Below are 18,989 nucleotides of genomic sequence, written 5' to 3'. Positions count from 1 at the left end.
ATGTTTTCCCCTTGAAGATTTACAGACTGTTGCCACAGTCGGATATTAATATATTAAAAATAATATCATTGTATGTTTTAGAGTTCACAGTCCCGGGCAATTATTGCTCCTCCATCAAACAATTGGCATTAGGAATTCTGGTGGGTAGTGTCCTTTTAGCATCTTCCAAACCCAGATTCATCCATCAAACTGCCAGCTGGTGAAGCTTGATCTATTAGAGATTCAGAGAACACAGTTTCACAGTTGGAGAGCTGGGGAAAACTTTGCACCATTCCAACTCTTACCAATGCATTTGGTGATGGTGATTATAAGAGCATTGTGGTCTAGAGCAGGGGTCTTCAACCTTTTATGTCCCTGAGTAACATTCACATATAAAAGGAGCTGTGGAGCAACATAAGCATAAAAAATGTTATAATAAACCTCTTAAGATTTGAGTTTTTTTTTTTAAATGTGAAAATTTGAGTTGTTACTAAAAAGTACCCTGGAAAAGTTAAATTTTCGGGGAAAAAACAACTCGACCTTTGATAAATAACCCCCTATGGGGTAAATTTATCAAAGAGTGAAGTTCCGCCACTAGAGTGAAATTCCGCAGCTCTCAATTCATTTCTATGGGATTTTGAAAGGCGTATTTATCAATGGGTGAAAGTGAAAGTTCACCCTTTGATAAATACGCCTATAAAAATCCCATAGAAATGAATGGAGAGTGGCGGAATTTCACTCTAGTGGCGGAACTTCACTATTAACTTCACTCTTTGATAAATATACCCCTATGTGTCCGGCTATTAGGTACCCCCTGAAAACATTGATTTATTTATTTTATTTATAAAGAGGCCAATAGGAACACAAAGATCTAACACAAAACGTTTGTTAAGTAGCATTTTAAGTAAAATGTAAGCCAGATTTCAGATCCAAATTGAATATTTTTGCATGCAGAAAAAGCCTATTGATAAACTGCTGATAATCTTGCATTTTATGACATTGTTTTTTCTGTATTCATTTACCCAGTGATTTGAAGGAAAGGCGTAGGAGCACATAGTGCTTATTACTCTTGTTTCCTTGTACGTGATATATAAACACCAGAAAACAAAATATATAATGCAAATGCAGTTTCCCATAGCTTATGCATTACTTTCCATATGCCACTTTGCTTTGACATTGGCAGGGTATTTCATCAGATTCACAAATGAATAACATTCTAGCAATTCCCTTGTTTACAATCCTTTATTAAAGCATGACTTGTATGAGGCTGAAGGCTTCTTTGGAGAGTGGAGACGTTGCTATTTCTAGACTGTTTATGTAGGTGTGGGAGCTCATTTTGCTATTTACCCTTGAGGAAGACCAGTGTTTTGGTATTTGTCCAATTCCTGGCTCGCAAACATTGGTTTTAATTATGCCCTGTATTCCCTGAATGCTTTATATCTATAGGGAAATTGCAAATACAGCTATAGAGTTTTCCTCTTCGCAATTAGGTTCTGACGAGGCTGCTTTTTATAGGGAGGCAGCAAAGAATTTTGCCAATTATATTTTTATATACAGGTATAGGATCCGTTATCCGGAAATCCAGAAAGCTCCAATTACGGAAAGGCTGTCTTCCATAGATTCCTTTCTAATGAAATAATTCTAATTTTTTCTGACCTGCGCATTGGTTTGCTCTTGCGCTTCTGCAACCATTTGCGCATACGCTTCCATGTCCATTTGCGCATCGGGCGCTTCTGCTATACCCATAATGCATTGAGTGCAGAAGTGTCTTCCACTGGCCTGTTACAGGCACTGGGAACATAAACCATTGCTGAGATGCTATCGAGTTTAACAACATGTAAGGAGTGCAGAATGAAAAAGTGCAAATGAATGGTGCCTTCCTCTTCTATTTTGGGAATAACTGCACTGCCACCTTCCACATTAGGCTGACGCATTTTTAATGGGAAGATCTGTTTTATACAAGACTAGAATAAATAGCTGGGAGTATAGCAAATAAATCAGCTCACAGTTACAGCACTTGTTGCGCCAGTGCAGTGTTTATTTATACATATCTTGCATTCATGCTGATTCAGGAGATTCAGACTAATTTATGCAGCCCCTTCTCAGTTAATCCCTTACTGATAGAGGCACAGGAGGAGCTGCCTTGGCTCTTAGTCTTACATTCCCACGGAGCTGCACATTCCATTGCTCCACTTAGTCTGCATTGTGGTTGCTGGATTTTTAGCAGGAACATGAGAATAGCTGAAACTGAAGTAGCAATATCAATATTGAAAAAAGTTGAAATATTGGTCTCCTTGAGCAATACTTCATGCACTTGAGTCCCACCAAACAGTGTTGTCCAGCTCTAGTAATCCCCAGCCAGTAGTATTCACAGGATGAGCAAAGTAATATAATAAAGGGTGCATCTTTGAACATAATTTTTAGTTTCAAAACTAAAGTCAAAGTGAATTTTAGACTTAAAAAACTTCGAATTTCAAAGTAATTTTTGGGTACTTTGACCATCGAATAGGCCAAATTCGACTTCGACTCGAAGTGAAAATACTTCACAAATTCGACCATTCGAAAATCGAAGTACTGTCTCTTTAAAAAACTTCGACACTTCTCCACCTTAAACCTGCCGAATTGCTATGTTAGCCTATGGGGACTTCCTAGAACCTATAGCCAGTATTTGGCTCAGTTTTGAGAAGTCAAAGGATTTTTTTGTAAAAACGATTCGAAGTACGATCGTACAAACTTAAAAATCCTTCGGCTTTAAATGTCGGACTACCCTATTTGACGGTCGAATTTCGAAGTTTTTTTCACTTTGAAATTCGACCCTTGATAAATCTGCCCCCAAAGCTCCTTAGAACATGACCAGCAGGAATGTGTTATCGATCCAAGGTAGGGAATACTGTAAATCAGGGGCATTGCTAGGCTTAAAGAACCCCAGGGATGTCCCCCCAGTGCTTTAGGTCTCATGAACCACTTGAAAAGGAACTGGTATTGTTTAGACGGTTCTGGAAGTTGCTGCATTTACCTGGATGGTGCTGCTAGTATGAATACATAGCAAAGCTCTCTAGGTGCAATATAGATACCGTACATCATGTAAAGTCCTAGTTGCAGAGCTGCTTTATGTCTTTTGGGAAGCTGGCAATACCCCTGGGGAAAGAAATAAGGGGTTAAAAGCAGAGTAAATCTAGCCTAAATGGAAAAAAGAAGAAATGTATGTTTTCCTGTTAATAAAGGCTGCAAGCTGTATGGGGCAAGAAACTCCATTCCTCTTGTCTCCTTGACATCAATGGACTTATTTATCAAAAGTCGAATTTGGGAAGTTTTTTCTACTTGAATAAATTCACAATTGAAAAAAAAAATTGAATGCTTGCTTATTTGTTAAAATATCCGTATAAAAAAAAAAACTCGATTAAATACAATTCCGGGAAAAACCTCAAACACCACAAATTTGTGAGTTTACACACAAAAAAACCTGACAAAATCTCAAAAAAAAGTCTTGAATTTTGCCAAGGACGTCAACATGAACTCACAAGCTTTTAGATGCCGACGTTTTACATTTTTTGGTATTGAAGTTGAAAATGGAATTTGTGAGATTTGGAAAAAATGTAATTAAAAGTTGACAAATCAACCTGTAAGCTCGTTATCTTCATTTTAACTGTACTTTGTATTATTGTACTTTGTGCTAATTTGTATTTATTATTGTAATGACCCCAGATGCATGCCAGTGCTGCGTTCTCAAGTAGTATATATATATATATATATATATATATATATATATATATATATATATATACACACACACACACACACACACACACACACACACAGTAAGGGTGGATGTTACCATATGGATTGGTCTGAACTTTCCCCTCTAGTAGCTCAGTGTACCTGGTATAATGCTTAACTGCGTTTACTGCAGGTATCAGATCCCTTATCCGGAAACCCGTTATCCAGAAAGCTCCGAATTACGTCCCATAGACTCCATCTTATCCAAATTTTTTTCCTTTTTCTCTGTGATAAAACAGTACATTGTACTTGATCCCAGCTAAGATGATATTCTTTTTTGGAATCAGACCCATCCTATTGGGTTTATTAAACATTTACATGATTTTCTAATAGACTTGATCCAAATTAGAGAAAGATCCGTTATCCGGAAAAGCCCAGGTCCCGAGCATTGTGGATAACAGGTCCTATACCTGTATATCCCATCAGAATACCATTGTAGCAGCTTTTATTGTTTATCAGATTATAAAATGTAACAATCCTGTTTGTCATTGCAGGAAGTCACTGCATAAAGGAGTTAAGTTGGCCTTATACTTATGGAATGTATATTGTTAAATGTTTCACTTTATTCTGTTTGCTTTAGCGCTTTCTTCTTTGTAGTGGGATAAAGTCACAGGAAGTATTATCAGACTATCAGTTCTTGACAGGAAACCTTTAAACTGCTTAGGCAGACACATACGTCATAAGAACCTGAAGAGCTTTTTGTGAAGACTACACACTGCCTCCCAAAGGACCATTCCACCTCCATGTATTACTTCCAAGGGTTGGCCAGTGTATAACAGTCTTCAGGTATAGGATTGCTAATTAGATATGTTTGTTCATAGCTACTACACCCATTAGGACTACAAAGGAACGTGAATTGGGAAGAAATTAAGGGTCATGTTATATTTTAAAGATACAAAAGATCAGTAAAATGAATTAACACAAATACTTGTTTTGCTCCCCAAACAATCACAGTTGGGAATGGATTATAATTATTGATTATTATTATCATTAATTAAAATTAGTGACCTATTTAAAATAAAATACAAAAAAAAATAAAATGTATCTGGGTCATGTATCTGTACAAAACCATGCAAGTGGGCAATTTTCAGGCGGGAAATTTACGATTTCATTACTTTGTGGGTTGTCTGTGGGTACCCAAGCAGTGGCATAACTAGATGTTACTGTCCCCCCCAGCAATTTAATTTAGGGGGCCCAAAACATTGCTATGTTGACTTGCTCGACCAAGATATATTGAAACTGCTCATTACTGGGCCCTTTTCATTCTTGGGCTTCCCTGTAAAGCTCGGTCTGCTTCCTCTATAGTTATGCCCCTGTACCCAAGTAAACAAGACTCTGATCCTCCCCAATAAGGAAAAAAGACATTTCCCCCCATGACCCGGTTGAGCCACCTTTGGAGTAACGACACTTCCAGTTTGCAATGATGTCACTTCCAGTTGTGGGGTTTCCTGGTTCAAAAAATATTAAAAATTCAAAAATATATTCCCAGTCAATACTCTCAAAGTTAAAAAGTCACTGTTTATTTATCATAAATATTAAAAAGTAGGCATACAGACCAATTGATGCTCCGCCTTACGCGTTTCGCACCCACAGGTACTTATTCATAGGCAGTGGCCCCTTTTTGCCTTTTTTGACAGGCCTGTATAGATTGCAGCAGCTGAGTAGCAAGTGTTTTTTTGGATTTTTCAAAAAATATTAAGCCTTTCCAGTAGGGATGCACGAATCCAGATTTCGGTTCGGGATTTGGCATTTTTCAGCAGGATTCAGATTCGGCCTAATCCTTCTGCCCGGCTGAACTGAATCTGAATTTGGATATGCAAATTAGAGGTGTGGTGGGAAATTGCACGACTTTTTGTCACAAAAGAAGGAAGTAAAACATTTTTTCCCCCTTCCCGCTCCTAATTTGCATATCTTTTGAATCTTTTGCAAAGGATTCGGGGTTTGGCCAAATCCAAATTAGTGGATTCAGTGCATCCCTACTTTCCATTCAGGGTCAGCTAGAGGGTCTAGTGAAGGGCTATGGCGGTTCAGTGGGCCCACATTGGACACGTTTACCAGACCAGACCCTGCTCTATTACAGTTTAATAGTGGTAATGCAATAAAAGAATTACAAGAAAAAATACCAAACACACAACATTTTGGATATATACTTTTATATTGTGATCTCTGTTTAAAATTGTACTATTATGTCCTTTTTTCATTGCACTTTTTAAATACATTTCAAAACACATAAAATATATCCCTGTACTAAACTAATTCCAACTACAAAATTAATATTTTCACAGTCACGAGAGGAACATTGGTTCAATCATTTGCATCTAAACATGTATTTTTCTTTTATTTTTTTGGTAGATAATGCGACATTTACAAACAGAATACGTAAAATTAAAATGCAACCACCATTTAGATATCGCCCCCCCCCCCCCAAAAAAGGAAAGAAACAGCAGAAGAAAAAAAGAAGCACAAATATACGAGGGGAAATTAGCATGAGATAAACTTGTAGTTAAAAAGAAGGACTTTTAAAGCAAAACTGACATATTAAAGCAATGCATAAGATAATCAGATCTTACATTATGGGAAACCAATACAAAGTAGTTTTTTATATATTTTCCCAGAAGCCTCTTTTGGTGTTTAGAAATCACAGAGATCAAAGGAGATTGCAAACAATTACGGTCAGAGAGACGCTGCAATTTGGGGAGATTACTCGCCCGGCGGCAAATCTCCTCTTCTTCGGGCGACTAATCTCCCCGAACTGCTTCCACTGCCTTCCCGTGGCTAGAATGGAAATCACCGGCGGGATAGCAAACGCTTCGTTTTCCAAAGTCGTCTGAAGTTTCCTCGTGAGGCAACTTCAGGCGGCTTCGGAAAACCAAGCCCTATGTGTGCCATCCCGCCAGCGATTTTCATTCTAGCCGGCGGTAGCAGTTCAGTGAGATTAGTCACCCCAAAGAAGAGGAGATTTGTCGCCGGGGCGACTAATCTCCACGAATTGCAGCGAGTCTCTGCTTTAACTTAAAAACAAAAACAGCCATATGATATAATTTGAAAGACAGAACATGTATATTGCACTGGCATTGTACAGCATGGCATCCAGTGTACTAATAGAACTCGTACAGGGTTATAGTTGTTCTTTATAGATATATAGCAGAAATCTACAGTATATATACAGTTAGAATTTTATTAGAACCCATGAAAAAATATTTCTGAACTAAAGAACATGTACAGGAATAGAGTAAACATATCAAGAGAAAGGACTGCTAACCCTTTTATAATATCAACCATCGTGGTTTCAAAGCACATACGGAAGCTGTATGCCAGTAGGAGGCCTATGGGAGGTCTACGCACCGTATCAGATGCAATTTCAGGCCATGCAGAAGCTGCAGCTTTGTAGTGCAGGAGAGCCTTGTCTTGGCATAGAGCTTGCACAGGCTGCCATAGATTAGATATGCAGAAAGGAGTGTCAGTGGGTAAGAGATAGAGGTGTTCTGATTCTACACAGAGATCACTAGCAGCACAACGGGTGTGGGAATATTACACAAAACTCCAGTCAAAGATAAAAGGCTCACTCATTCCAACATGTCCCGTCATCTCCAGAACTTCCGAGTATTTAACCAATGTGTTTTAGTCTCCAGTCCAAGGTTTTCCTAGAACTCATTACACAGCTGGCTGAAGTATGCCGAACGCATCATCTTTCCAAGGAAAGACAAATGTAAAACATAGTGCAGGATGCAATGAAATAGGAGGATAATTAACTCTTTCAGCTACAAAGTCTCCTCAGTGATAAACCCGACACTCGGACTTTTAATGCATTTGAAAAAAACACGAGATATACAGTTAAAGGGGGAATGTACTGAATTATATGCACTTCCAGAGCTGCCAGTCACGAGAGGAACACCTGATTAATCATTCGCATCTAAACATGTATTTGCCTTTAAATTTTTGGTAGGCATTTACAAACAGAATAGGTAAAATGCAACCGCAATTTATATATTGGCCCAGAAAAAAAAAAAAGGGGGAAAAAAAGCACAAATATAGGAGGGGAAATTAGAATGAGGCACATTTATTAAGGGTCGAATTTCAAATTCATTTGAGTTTTTTTATTTTTTTATTATTATTATAAAAATCACATTTTTTAAACTCGGGCGAATAGGATCAACCAGAGAATTAAAAAAACTCCAATGTCAGGAAGGCTGCAAACAACTCCAAATTTATGCCTGGACATCTCCCATTGATTTAAACAAGCAATTAGGCAGGTTTCAGGTGGTGAATAGTCTAATTCGAGTTCTTAAAGGACCAGAGCATGATCAATCTCAAAAATCGAATTAAAATTTTTTGAAAAATGTGTATCGAATTTGAATAACTCCCTATTCGAATTTGACATCTCTGACCATAAAAAAACCTCAAAATTCAAATCCTCCCTTCGACTCTTGATAAATCTGCTCTTTATAGTTGAAAAGAAGGACTTTTAAAGCAGAACTGTTTTACATAACCGTTTCCATTGCTTTGCCCGCCTGCAATACACAATGCTTCATTTCTATGTCTCTGTAGGGTAGGGTTTTTTTTAATAAGGGGTTGAATTCTCCTTTAAAGTTTGTGTGCTTATCAGTTCCTCGCTTGACTTCAGATATTCCATGCAGTACATGAAAACAAGGGTAGTGGGACTTGCTCAAGGTCTATCCATCAAACTCAACTCCAGGAATATCCTCAGTATACTATACAGTGCAACAAAGTATTTGTGGGGAAACAATTAGTTTTTCTTAGGATAAAATAATTTGAGTTTATCAACAATAAGGACAACCTTCACCACCCCAGGACTGCAATTCCCATTTTCCTCCCCTTATACAGAGGGCTAATGATGGAATACTGTAGTTCTCCAACTGGCTGCAAAGAAAAGGAGGTGACAAAAATGTCTTGTGAGAAGATAGATGTGTCTCCTTGGGATCTTTATCAGCTCACAGGACATCCTTACTCCATAATGATACTGTAATGTCTCGCTGGCCCAGATTCAGTGTGCCTGTGTTTATAATCAGCACATAACAGGATATGTGAAGCACAAACATAACGCAGTAACCAGAAGATTCGTACAAACAGTGCAGCTCTAAACAATAAAGTGCAATCACAAGACCAGGAATCCCCAACGATGTTACACTACGGCAGGTTTATGTTTGCAAGTCTACAATAACACTTATAAAACCAATTGCCTTTTAACAGCGTCTGCCTTCAGAATAATAGGGGGATGGTTTAGAATGAGGTTATTTTTCGTACAGTATCTGTAGCCTTACTTTATACTGTCTCCTAGTTCTCTTCTCTTAATTCCAATACACTAGCCAGCAAGCTTTCTTGCTAAAGCACACGTGTGCAGCACATAAAAGCTAAGATAATGCAAAAGCTGCCACCATTCAGGACTTTATTTCCCGGCTTTAGCTTTCTGATTCTAAAGAACATTTTGTTATTTTCACATTCAGATACTGCTTCACTGTTATATTAGATTTAGGGAGGCACCAAACCCTGCTTTTCAATGATTGGCCAAATCTGCGAATCCCAAACCGAATCTGAACCGTTATTCAGCGGCAAAAATACCTGGAAATACCTGGTGCAGGTTATATTTCAGGCTCTTGGATTCGGCTGAATTGGAATCCTGATACAAATAGCTCGGATTCAGCTGAATCCTCAACCGAAACCAAGATTTAGTGCATCCCTAGATAGATTCGTTTTGATTCTAATCTGCAAAAGCCATACATATTTTTAATAGTTTTGAAGTGTTTGCTGAACATGCATGTATGTTCGTTAGGCCAATGGCATATGTGGAGTTTTGACGGAGAACTGCATCATCGACCCACCCTTCTTCGCAGCTCCACTGCAGATAGTGGAAAGATCTATTTTCCACTGGTTTCAACAATAAGTGGCAACAGGCAGTCAGGACATTTTGGCTCTTGCATTTCCTCCTGACACCATGTGTACCACACTCCTTATTGATATTTTAGTCTTGACAATGGTTTTATGAAATAGAACAACTCTGATTAATAGTCACTTGTATAAAAGTAGCCATTTTCCCCTTAGTGGCCTAAGAGCTCTCAGACTTGTGCAAAATGCACCTACAATCATAAGAATTACAAAACAGTTCTTGCAAATTTAAACCACTTAAAACACAGGTCCAAGTCCATTGGGCCCAATAAAGAGACACTAAAGGCCGTATTCTTTCATCTGCTAAACTAAATTATTATGATATTTTGGATTTTTTTTCACCTTGAATACATTAGTTACCACATTTAATCAGATGCAAAGTAAAGATCTGGATCTTCAGTTAAAAGGACAACTAAAGCCCCATATAACATTAGTTATATATTAGTAATGTGCTATTGTAACAGCTTGGGAGATCACACGGAAGATCCATGCAGTTGTTGATTGGTAAAAACAAAGTCCTGCCTGCAAATTTGTCCCTCAAAGTCCCATATTTCATGGAGTCTCCAAGAGACTAATTATATCCCCAGCATGTACAAAGTGTACTAATTAACAGTTAAGCCTGTCCAAAAATGATCTACAGCAACCTAGGCTGACCTGAGCATGGGTAGGACTACTGACAAAAAGGAGGAGACAGCCAAAATCAGAATAACATGAGGTTTAGGAGATGACAGCAATATTTCCTGTCAAATGGTGTGTGGACAAATGCAGTAAGCACAATGTACATTTATAGAAATAGTCAAGCTTTAGTTTTAATAGATATAGTATAAACTGTCTATTTCAGCTCTGTATAAATATACTTTTATCGCTTATAGTTTGTATAACACAAAAGCCCTTGCTAAAGAACACAGAGGCACAAATTATCTTCCGGGTAATCCATGCCCTTCCAAAGGTTATTAAAACACACATTTACATAAATACTCCTATATCCTATGTTGCAGACTGAATGTGGGCCATACTCGCAGTTAATCAGATATGCTGCAGTAGGTCAAACGCTACTGTTTACAATGTAAGGCAGATTTAAACCCATTCTAAATTGCCTATCAGGGCAGACAGAGCCTAAAAGGATGCTAAATCTTTCCTATGGGTGTTTAGTATGCAGCCTATGTATTATGAAAGGCACATACAATCACACTCTGCATGAATGAACAAAGCTAGGAGACTGCTCTGAATGCCAATGGAGTTACCTTTAGGGTTACCAACAATCTCTAATGCTTGTAAAGACTGAAATAAACATAAAGACTCCTGTTGGTAACCTTATTTCCTGTAATTGCATATGTACATACTTGTAAATTGATATCTATATGAATGAATGAGTATGGTACCTATTTAAGATTTAAAAACAGCTGTATTAATATTATTGTGCACAGTCTAGATACACAATTATCATTAAAACAAGTAAAATAGGACTGGCTAGACGTGATTGAAATAAAAGGAGTTTTCTTCTAGATATGAAGCCAGGCTACTGCATATCATCGTCCCTATAGCCATCTCAATATATCATAAATATGTTTCATTATCTTCTCTGTGAGATTACAAATGCTGCTCCTTAGAGGATTCCAACTTCCATTGAAAGGGGCCATATGCCGAGACAGATCATTCAGCTGCCCCACAAGTCAATAAATGTTGTAGGAGAATCAATACAGCGATGCCATCTCTCACACTCATAATGAGCCACATTTCCTACAAAGCAGTTATGGGTAATGAGATCTCTACGGCATCCTGCATAGATTCTCCATTGTGCAGCTTTCATATAAAAAATGCAAATCATTTCCATTTGCTTGGGAGGGTTTGCTAGTCATTTTGTGTCTAGTTATGCCCCACTATACATTCCAAGTGATGGGTGGGAACTCCCATGGTTTCCTTGATATATGCATGACAAGATGCAGGAAAGAAATGTACAGATTTAAAAAAAAAAAATGCAATATTCATTCTGAGATGCAAAACTATGCTTGTGTTCAAAGTGCAAAGACAAAAATATAATAAATAATATTATATGAGAGAAAAAAGGGCACAATAACAATCATCAACAACCTCAGAAACAAATAGTGTCCATATTGCTATACATTGTCCGGTTTAATTTTCCTGCCATGCCCAAAATGTCTGTGCTACTGCCTTTCGCATTCTGTTCTACTCTGCTGACCCACTGACTGCTAGTGACAAGTTGGAACAGTTACATTTACACTAATGAATTCTGTTAGCATTTCTGCGGGGAGAAGTAGTGATTTTTTTGCAGGATTTTCAGCACAGCTCATAAGGCTCTGTTGTTAATCCTCCAGAAGACATTACCTAAGAGCTCACATAATGCATGCTCCAACGCTGCAGAAAGGGTCAACGGATTATTTGTGCCCCTGGGAAGCTATATTCCCACTTACTGTTTTATTAGTCCCCGATTTATATCCCCTAGGAAGTCAATTCATGTATCCTGAATCTATTGTTTATATCCCCACATGAAAGACATCACAAATCAGAAGATTGCACCAAGAGATTGTTGGGTTGAGGGATTAAAAAAAAAAAAAAAAAATGAAACTGAGATTTTCAATCATAAAATGATAAAAGTGCAATACAGGAATTCCCCCCACCATGGCTCATTGACACTACTACTACTAGCATCTCATTTTTATCCTAAACCAGTAGCTACTTTCAGGAACAGTGACTGTTCAGTACAGTATGTTAAAAACGATAAGAAAAACATGTATGATTAAAAAATGTGTGCAAAAAAATGTACTATTCCTCCACTAGATGTTTAGGGAATTTATAGAACTGTTCCCTGCAATAAAGGGACAAATAAATTGGTTGACACATGGCTGTGAAGCTAGACGTTAAAGGGGTGTTCACCTTCAATTTAACTTATAGTATGTTACAGAATGGACAATTCTTAAAGACTTTTCAATTGGTTTTCATTTTTTAATGATTTATATATTTTTTAATTATTTCTTGTTACTTAATTTTCTGTTCAGGCCCTATCCTATTTATATTCCAGTCTCTCATTCAAACCACCGCCTGGTTGCTCTGGTAGCTTGGACCCTAGCAACCAGGTAGCTGCTGATATTCCAAACTGAAGAGCTGCTGAACAAACAGCTAAGAACTTCAAAAATCACAAGTAATAAAAAATAAAGACAAATTTCAAACTGACTCAGACTATCACTGTCTACATCATGCTAAAAGTTAATTTAAAGGGGAACAAAGGTGTACATCCATCGCTAATGGCCTCCACTTTGTTGTGCTTTTTATGCTGGCAAAATATCTGTTTAAATATGATTTAAATACAAAAGAACTGTAACTATGAATCAAGGTACAGAGTGCAAAAAAACGTTTTCACCCACAATACAATTTGTCTCCATTTTTTTTTTTGTAGCTTTCTGGCCTAGCTCTTTGCCTCGCTCATCTATGCACTTTGGGTGCCCATCATCACTCATAGCTTTTGTGCCGGGTAAATGAGCCCTTAATACCTGTCTATGTGAGATTTATTCACTTTCAAAACCAATATCGGCAATGTCACGGAGCAAAACATAACTTGAAAACCAATGTTCGAAATATTGCTCAACTGGGAACACGGCAAATGTTCTTCCTTCTCGATTCATGTGAAGCTGTAAGCAGTCTGATTATGTATTCTGTCAGTGCTAACGCAATATTTGCCTTTACTGAGTAAGAGGCTATGCTAACAGCTTTCTTATGCCTTTTGAACTGGCTCCACTTTGATCTCTTCTGCGTAGAACCATTTCATCAAATTGCATGCTTTGGGCAGGCAGAAATGGAAATATGACAGGGATGGTCTTAATAGATGAATAAACACACAAACAAGCAAAATGTGTATGGAAACAGAGAGAGGTTCCGCTTGCACAGCGAGGTGCATTGAAAATGAAGAACACCTATTTAACATTTGTCTTCACATATAAAAATGATACAGCTTCTCAGACTGTAAACCTAAATAAATAAAAGCTAAATAGACTGGATACATTGTTTAGATGTTTAAAAATGTACCTGGATTTTGCTCCCCCAAAAAGCTGAAGCTTTGAGAAAAAGATGGACAAATACAGATTGTGCAGCCTTGGCATTAGCTTTTGTGCAGTTATAAGAATATATTAAGTCCCCACTGATGCACTGCCGTGAGATAATATCAGCACCAAAGCCTACAGGCAGCTGAATGGACACCCCATTATAGATGCTCCATCTGTGAATAGTACGAATAGGTAAAATGTTTGCTCCTTGCTTAGCAACCTACACTACCCGGTCAGCAGTCAGCAAATCTGATTGGGAGTTACGGGTTTCTAGACATGGAGCAAACTGTGCAACTGTCATAGCATTAACCACAACAGGCTACAATGTGCTACGTTTCTTTTTTCCTAAAGCAAAAGCCATCATGTAAAGAACTTATTTTTCGAACAAAAGGAAAACCCGTTGCTTGAACTGGCAAATTTAGTGTAAAGTAGTAGAATTTGTGTAACATTAGCAGCTCTGAGGTTCCCAAACCACAAGGTAAAATACAGGATTTTGTACATCAGTCTTCCAGTGATGAATTTCCTTCATGTTCTCCTTTACAGCATATTAACAGTATATAAACGATAAAACCAGCTTTTTCCCTAGTGAATGCAGCCACTTAATGTTCACATCATAATACTCTGTTTCCATGTTCCAAAGGGATGACGTAAACAGAGATGTCGTCTCCTGAGCCCAGCCTGTCGTTTGATATTCTCCAGCCCCGGTCTTTGAGCACACCTCTCGCCCGCATTACCAGATCCTGTGCTGCCAGTGTGTATCTGTGTGACGGCACAAGCACAATTAGATCTCACAACTGTGTGGGGCATGTGAATGTTGTCTGCACTGCATTTCTGCATTCTCACACTGTATTGATCCCACCAGCACTTAATAGATTCAACGGCAGAGACATTTATTATTTAAAGGCGCCAGAGCACCTGTGCATTTATATGCTCTAGGGATGGTTGTGAATGCAAGGCCCTTTCCTTCAATAAACTTTTATGGAAACACTTAAGCCTTATAAGTCTTCAGTTACTATTACTTTTGAGCTTACTAGCACGGAGAATAGTCCCGCTGACAATAAACTTCCAATTGCTTATAAAATACAAGCACGTTAGATTTACGCATTGCTGTTTAAACTCCCTTTGGAGACCAAAGGTTGCACTATGTTGGCCACGTAACCTATAGCTGAGGGGTAAATATATCAAACATGTACAGGTATAGGATATCTTATCCGGAAACCAGATATCCAGAAAGCTCCGAATTACGGACTCCATTGTATCCAAATAATTCCAAATTTTTAAAAATGATTTCCTTTTTCTCTGTAATAATAAAACAGTAGCTTGTACTTGATCCCAACTGAGATATAATTAATCCTTATTGGAAGCAAAACCAGCCTATTGGGTTTCATTAATGTCTAAATGAATTTCTAGTAGACGTAAGGCATAAAGACCCAAATTACAGAAAGATCCGTTATCCGGATAACCCCAGGTCCCGAGCATTCTGGATAACAGGTCCCATACCTGTATAAAGATTTATTTCTAAAGAGCTATCCCACTATACTCAGCATACAAATAGTGTTGGGAAAGATACAGCAGTAGCTAGCAATACTTCAAAGCACTATTTCCCTCAACTCAGTCAAAACACATAATCAAGCAAACATTTAAAAAGCATAACATTTCATGCTATTATACACTATATTATACACTATATTATACATTAATATACAGTAAATGGCGTTTAGCAAAATAACTACACTGAACATTTTAATAATACTTTCTCCACATATGTTTTCAGAGTAGAGTTAAAAACAGAACAAAATGATTGTTCAATTATTACAATAAAAGGATTTCTTATCACTGACCAGTCTGTAGTATGCATATTGACACATATTCTCATGTTGTTATTTGCATGTGCTGAAAATTATGATATAATTGGTATCACTGAGACCTGGTGGTATAAAGCAAATGACTGGGCAGTGATACCCTTTTTAGGAATAACAGTAATAAAAATGTTGGAGGAGTTTTTCTTTATGTACAGCCGAATTACAGCCATGCTCTAAAGAAATAACAATGGAAGGCACTGAGGAGAGTGTGGAATCACTATGGGTATCGATTTTAGCTGGGCAAAAGGTTACAATGAAAAATTGTCAAAAGTAAAAGGAATCCAAAATTATTTTTAAAATTTGTAAATAGTAAAAAAAATATATATATATAAAGCAAGAAGGGGTGTGACCCTTATTATCAAGGGGAGGTCATTTGTTGATGAGAGCAGGGGAAAAGTACAGATTCTCGACTGTTATTCTTCATCTGTCTACACAAGCTAGGAACCAGCTAATGAAAATATCCTTTTTTAATAAACCCCATTCTACTATGATAGCTATTGATGAATGGGTTACTGAGTAGTACATTCAAAAGACAATAGAACATATAAAGGTAAGCAAAGGAACAGGACCAGCTAGTATTCATCCCAGGGTATTGAGAAAGCTTAGCTCTGTGATTGCCAAACCTCTTTACTTAATTTTTTAGTTTTGAGGTCTGGTAAGGTGCCAAGCGATTTGTTAATGTTGTGCCATTATTCAAAAATGGATCCTGTTCTCAGCCTGAAAACTATAAGCCTGATACCACACAGAAGGTTACTGATTCAATTAAAGAATATTGACCTGGAACATGATATTTGTATTTGGATAAAGAATTGGGTGAAGAATATATTACAAAGAGTGGTGGTAAATGGGACATTTTCTAGTTGGACAAGTGTTCATGGAGTTCAGGGCTCTCTCCTTGGTCCTTTGCTTTCTAACCTGTTCATTAATGACCTGGAGGTGGGCATTAAAAGTACTGTCATCACAATTTGTTGTGTACACTGGTCACAAAATGCATGTGCTCATTGTGCAGGATGCTATAGTATAACGATTTGACTAAACTGGAAAACTGGGCAGCAAACTGAAAAATGAGGTTCAATGTTGATAAATGCAAGGTTATGCACTTTGGCAGAAATAATATAAATGCAAGTTATACATTAAATGGCAGTGTGTTGGGAGTTTCCTTAAATGAGAAGGATTTTGTGGCTTTTGTAGATAACAAGTTGTCTATTCCAGGCAGTGTCATTCTTTGGCTACTAAAGCAAATAAAGTATGCATTAAAAAGGGCATTAACTTGAGAGATGAAAACATCACTTTGCCTCTTATCAAGTGTAGTATCTTACAGTTAATTGGCATAGGTATGAGTATGTACTGTATATATGTGAGTGTACCGATAGTCTGTATGAGTGTGTGTAGGTATGTGCACTAGGGTTTGAACTTGATGGGCTTTGGTCATTTTTCAACCCAACTTGACTATCTAACTATGTATATTATGTGCATTTGTCTATTTAGTATTACCTATCTATCTAAGGTACTCAATACATGCATTGTATCATGAGTTTATCATTTTCAGTAACACGTTTTAGTACACAGGACTAGTGACCTACAGCAACCAAATGCTTCCTTCCCAAGTGGTGACCAGTGAATACTACCTCTTGATTGGTTGCTATAGTTTAGTAAATCTGGTTCAATCTTTTGCAACTTTTATTGCATTACCCTATATGATCCTTCCCTGTTAATGTACAGAAGGCAATATCATTTGAGTTACACGCTGCTTCAATAAGCATGTACTTTGATAAAACATTTCTGCCTTGAATAATATGTATACAAACCTGTGAGGGTCATCAGGGTCACAGTTTGCAAGGAAACTCGTAACAGCTTCTAATACCTCTTCATTAAACAACACATCCCAAAGGCCATCAGTTGCCAGAACAAGCACATCATCTGCACTGTGTTCATGTTGTACTAGATCGTAGACTCTCACCTATAACAACATAAAGGGCAAACAGATGACTTCTATACGTTTTTCCAAGTGCTAGTGCCAGACATTCCAAATATCCCATACTGGCCTGTGACTAATCATGAAAGGAGACAGCTAATGGGAGGTGGGATAGGTGGTGATATCATTTTAGAAATAGACCAGGTCTGGGTTATTAAATGTTAAAAAAAAAAAAAACTAGAGAGGACAAACCAGTGTTCAGTGTATATACCCATTTATTGTACCGTATTGCAGAATACATTGGTGCTTCATAAATAAGCCTATAAGCCTGGTAGTTAGAAACTGAGATGGCAGTTTGTGATGCATAATTCAAATGGAGTAGGCTGCATTTAGGTATGCCCCCTAGTTTAGGGACACTCACAATGAGCACTACAGATCATCTAGGATTTGTAAGAATTTTTCCAAACCTATCTTAATATTGTAGCACTTTTCTGCACATCTTTTTAACCCACTGAAGGACTAATGTGCATGATGCTTCTGGTATTAGTTGACACTGTTCTACAAACAAGGCCTCCAGAAAAAAGGGGGGATTCACCTCGCACACCCTGGCCTTCAGGAACTCTGCCGGGTGCTCAAATACCTGGGGGGATCGGCACCCCCCTAGAACAATGGTCAAGGAAAAAAGGCAATGGCACACCAGGCACGATCAAGCAGGGAAAACCCTTGCAGAAGTTTATTTGCACACGATGCATCGTGTGCAAATAAACTTCTGCAAGGGTTTTCCCTGCTTGATCGTGCCTGGTGTGCCATTGCCTTTTTTCCTTGACTACAAACAAGGCCTGGCAGGAAACGTTAAAAAATTTAATAACCTTTTATTTATAAGAGCAGACATTAAGGGGGTTATTTACTAAACTCCGTATGCAAAAATCACGAAAAATTTGTAATTTGTAATTTTTTTTATAAAATCGGACTTTTAAAAAAAATCATGAATTTATTAAAAAGTCTGAATCAGAAAATCCGGCATCTCAGACCTGTCGAGGTTGCATATAAGTCAATGGGAGAAGTCCCAATGATTTTTTGATGTGCGCTGGGTTTTGTGCAATACCCTGTAGTTTTCGGGTGAAAAATCTGAAAAAATTGTGAAAATCTGATTTTTTTTCCCCGCAAAGCAAATTTTTGGGAAAATGTAATAATAAATAAGCATAAAAAATGGAACAGATTTGATCGGAGTTTGTAGCAGAAAATACTGAGTTAAATTCAGACTTTGATAAATAACCCCCTTAGTTGCTAAATCACAGTATTATTATTTACACTAATAAAGAAGCAACCAGATTCATACAATGTAAAAAAAATTGCATATAGGCTTCAGATTCAGTTGTTGTAACCTGTATTACCTCTTACAGTCAACTTAACCAAACTCCTTTTGGGAACTCACCAAGAGTATGTGCTGTGATCTGACCTAGTTTCCAGTGTAATGCTTTTCTGATAGCCGTC

The 18,989-nt window shown here is 37.6% G+C and overlaps 1 protein-coding gene across 2 annotated transcripts in view; it reads right to left on the bottom strand.

The window, feature by feature from the left end:
* Positions 1 to 3,035: 3,035 nt before the first annotated feature.
* ppm1h.L (protein phosphatase, Mg2+/Mn2+ dependent 1H L homeolog) overlaps positions 3,036 to 18,989 on the bottom strand; it is a 96,851-nt gene continuing 80,897 nt past the window's right edge. Inside the window, exons 9-10 of one of the 2 annotated variants that reach the window (XM_041586282.1) lie at positions 17,389 to 17,540; positions 3,036 to 3,117 (exon numbers count right to left, since the gene is read on the bottom strand). In XM_041586282.1, coding sequence (XP_041442216.1) covers positions 3,072 to 3,117; positions 17,389 to 17,540 — 198 coding nt within the window. In that variant the 3' untranslated portion in view covers positions 3,036 to 3,071. Of the gene's footprint in view, positions 3,118 to 13,073; positions 14,478 to 17,388; positions 17,541 to 18,989 lie in introns of those variants that run through there. The other variant, XM_018252367.2, reaches the window with a different exon arrangement.

Source organism: Xenopus laevis, chromosome 3L (assembly GCF_017654675.1).
Source record: "Xenopus laevis strain J_2021 chromosome 3L, Xenopus_laevis_v10.1, whole genome shotgun sequence".
Classification (NCBI taxonomy): Eukaryota; Metazoa; Chordata; class Amphibia; order Anura; family Pipidae; genus Xenopus; species Xenopus laevis.
The sequence above is the reverse complement of the archived record's forward strand: the minus strand, read 5'-3'. Positions and strand labels throughout refer to the sequence as shown.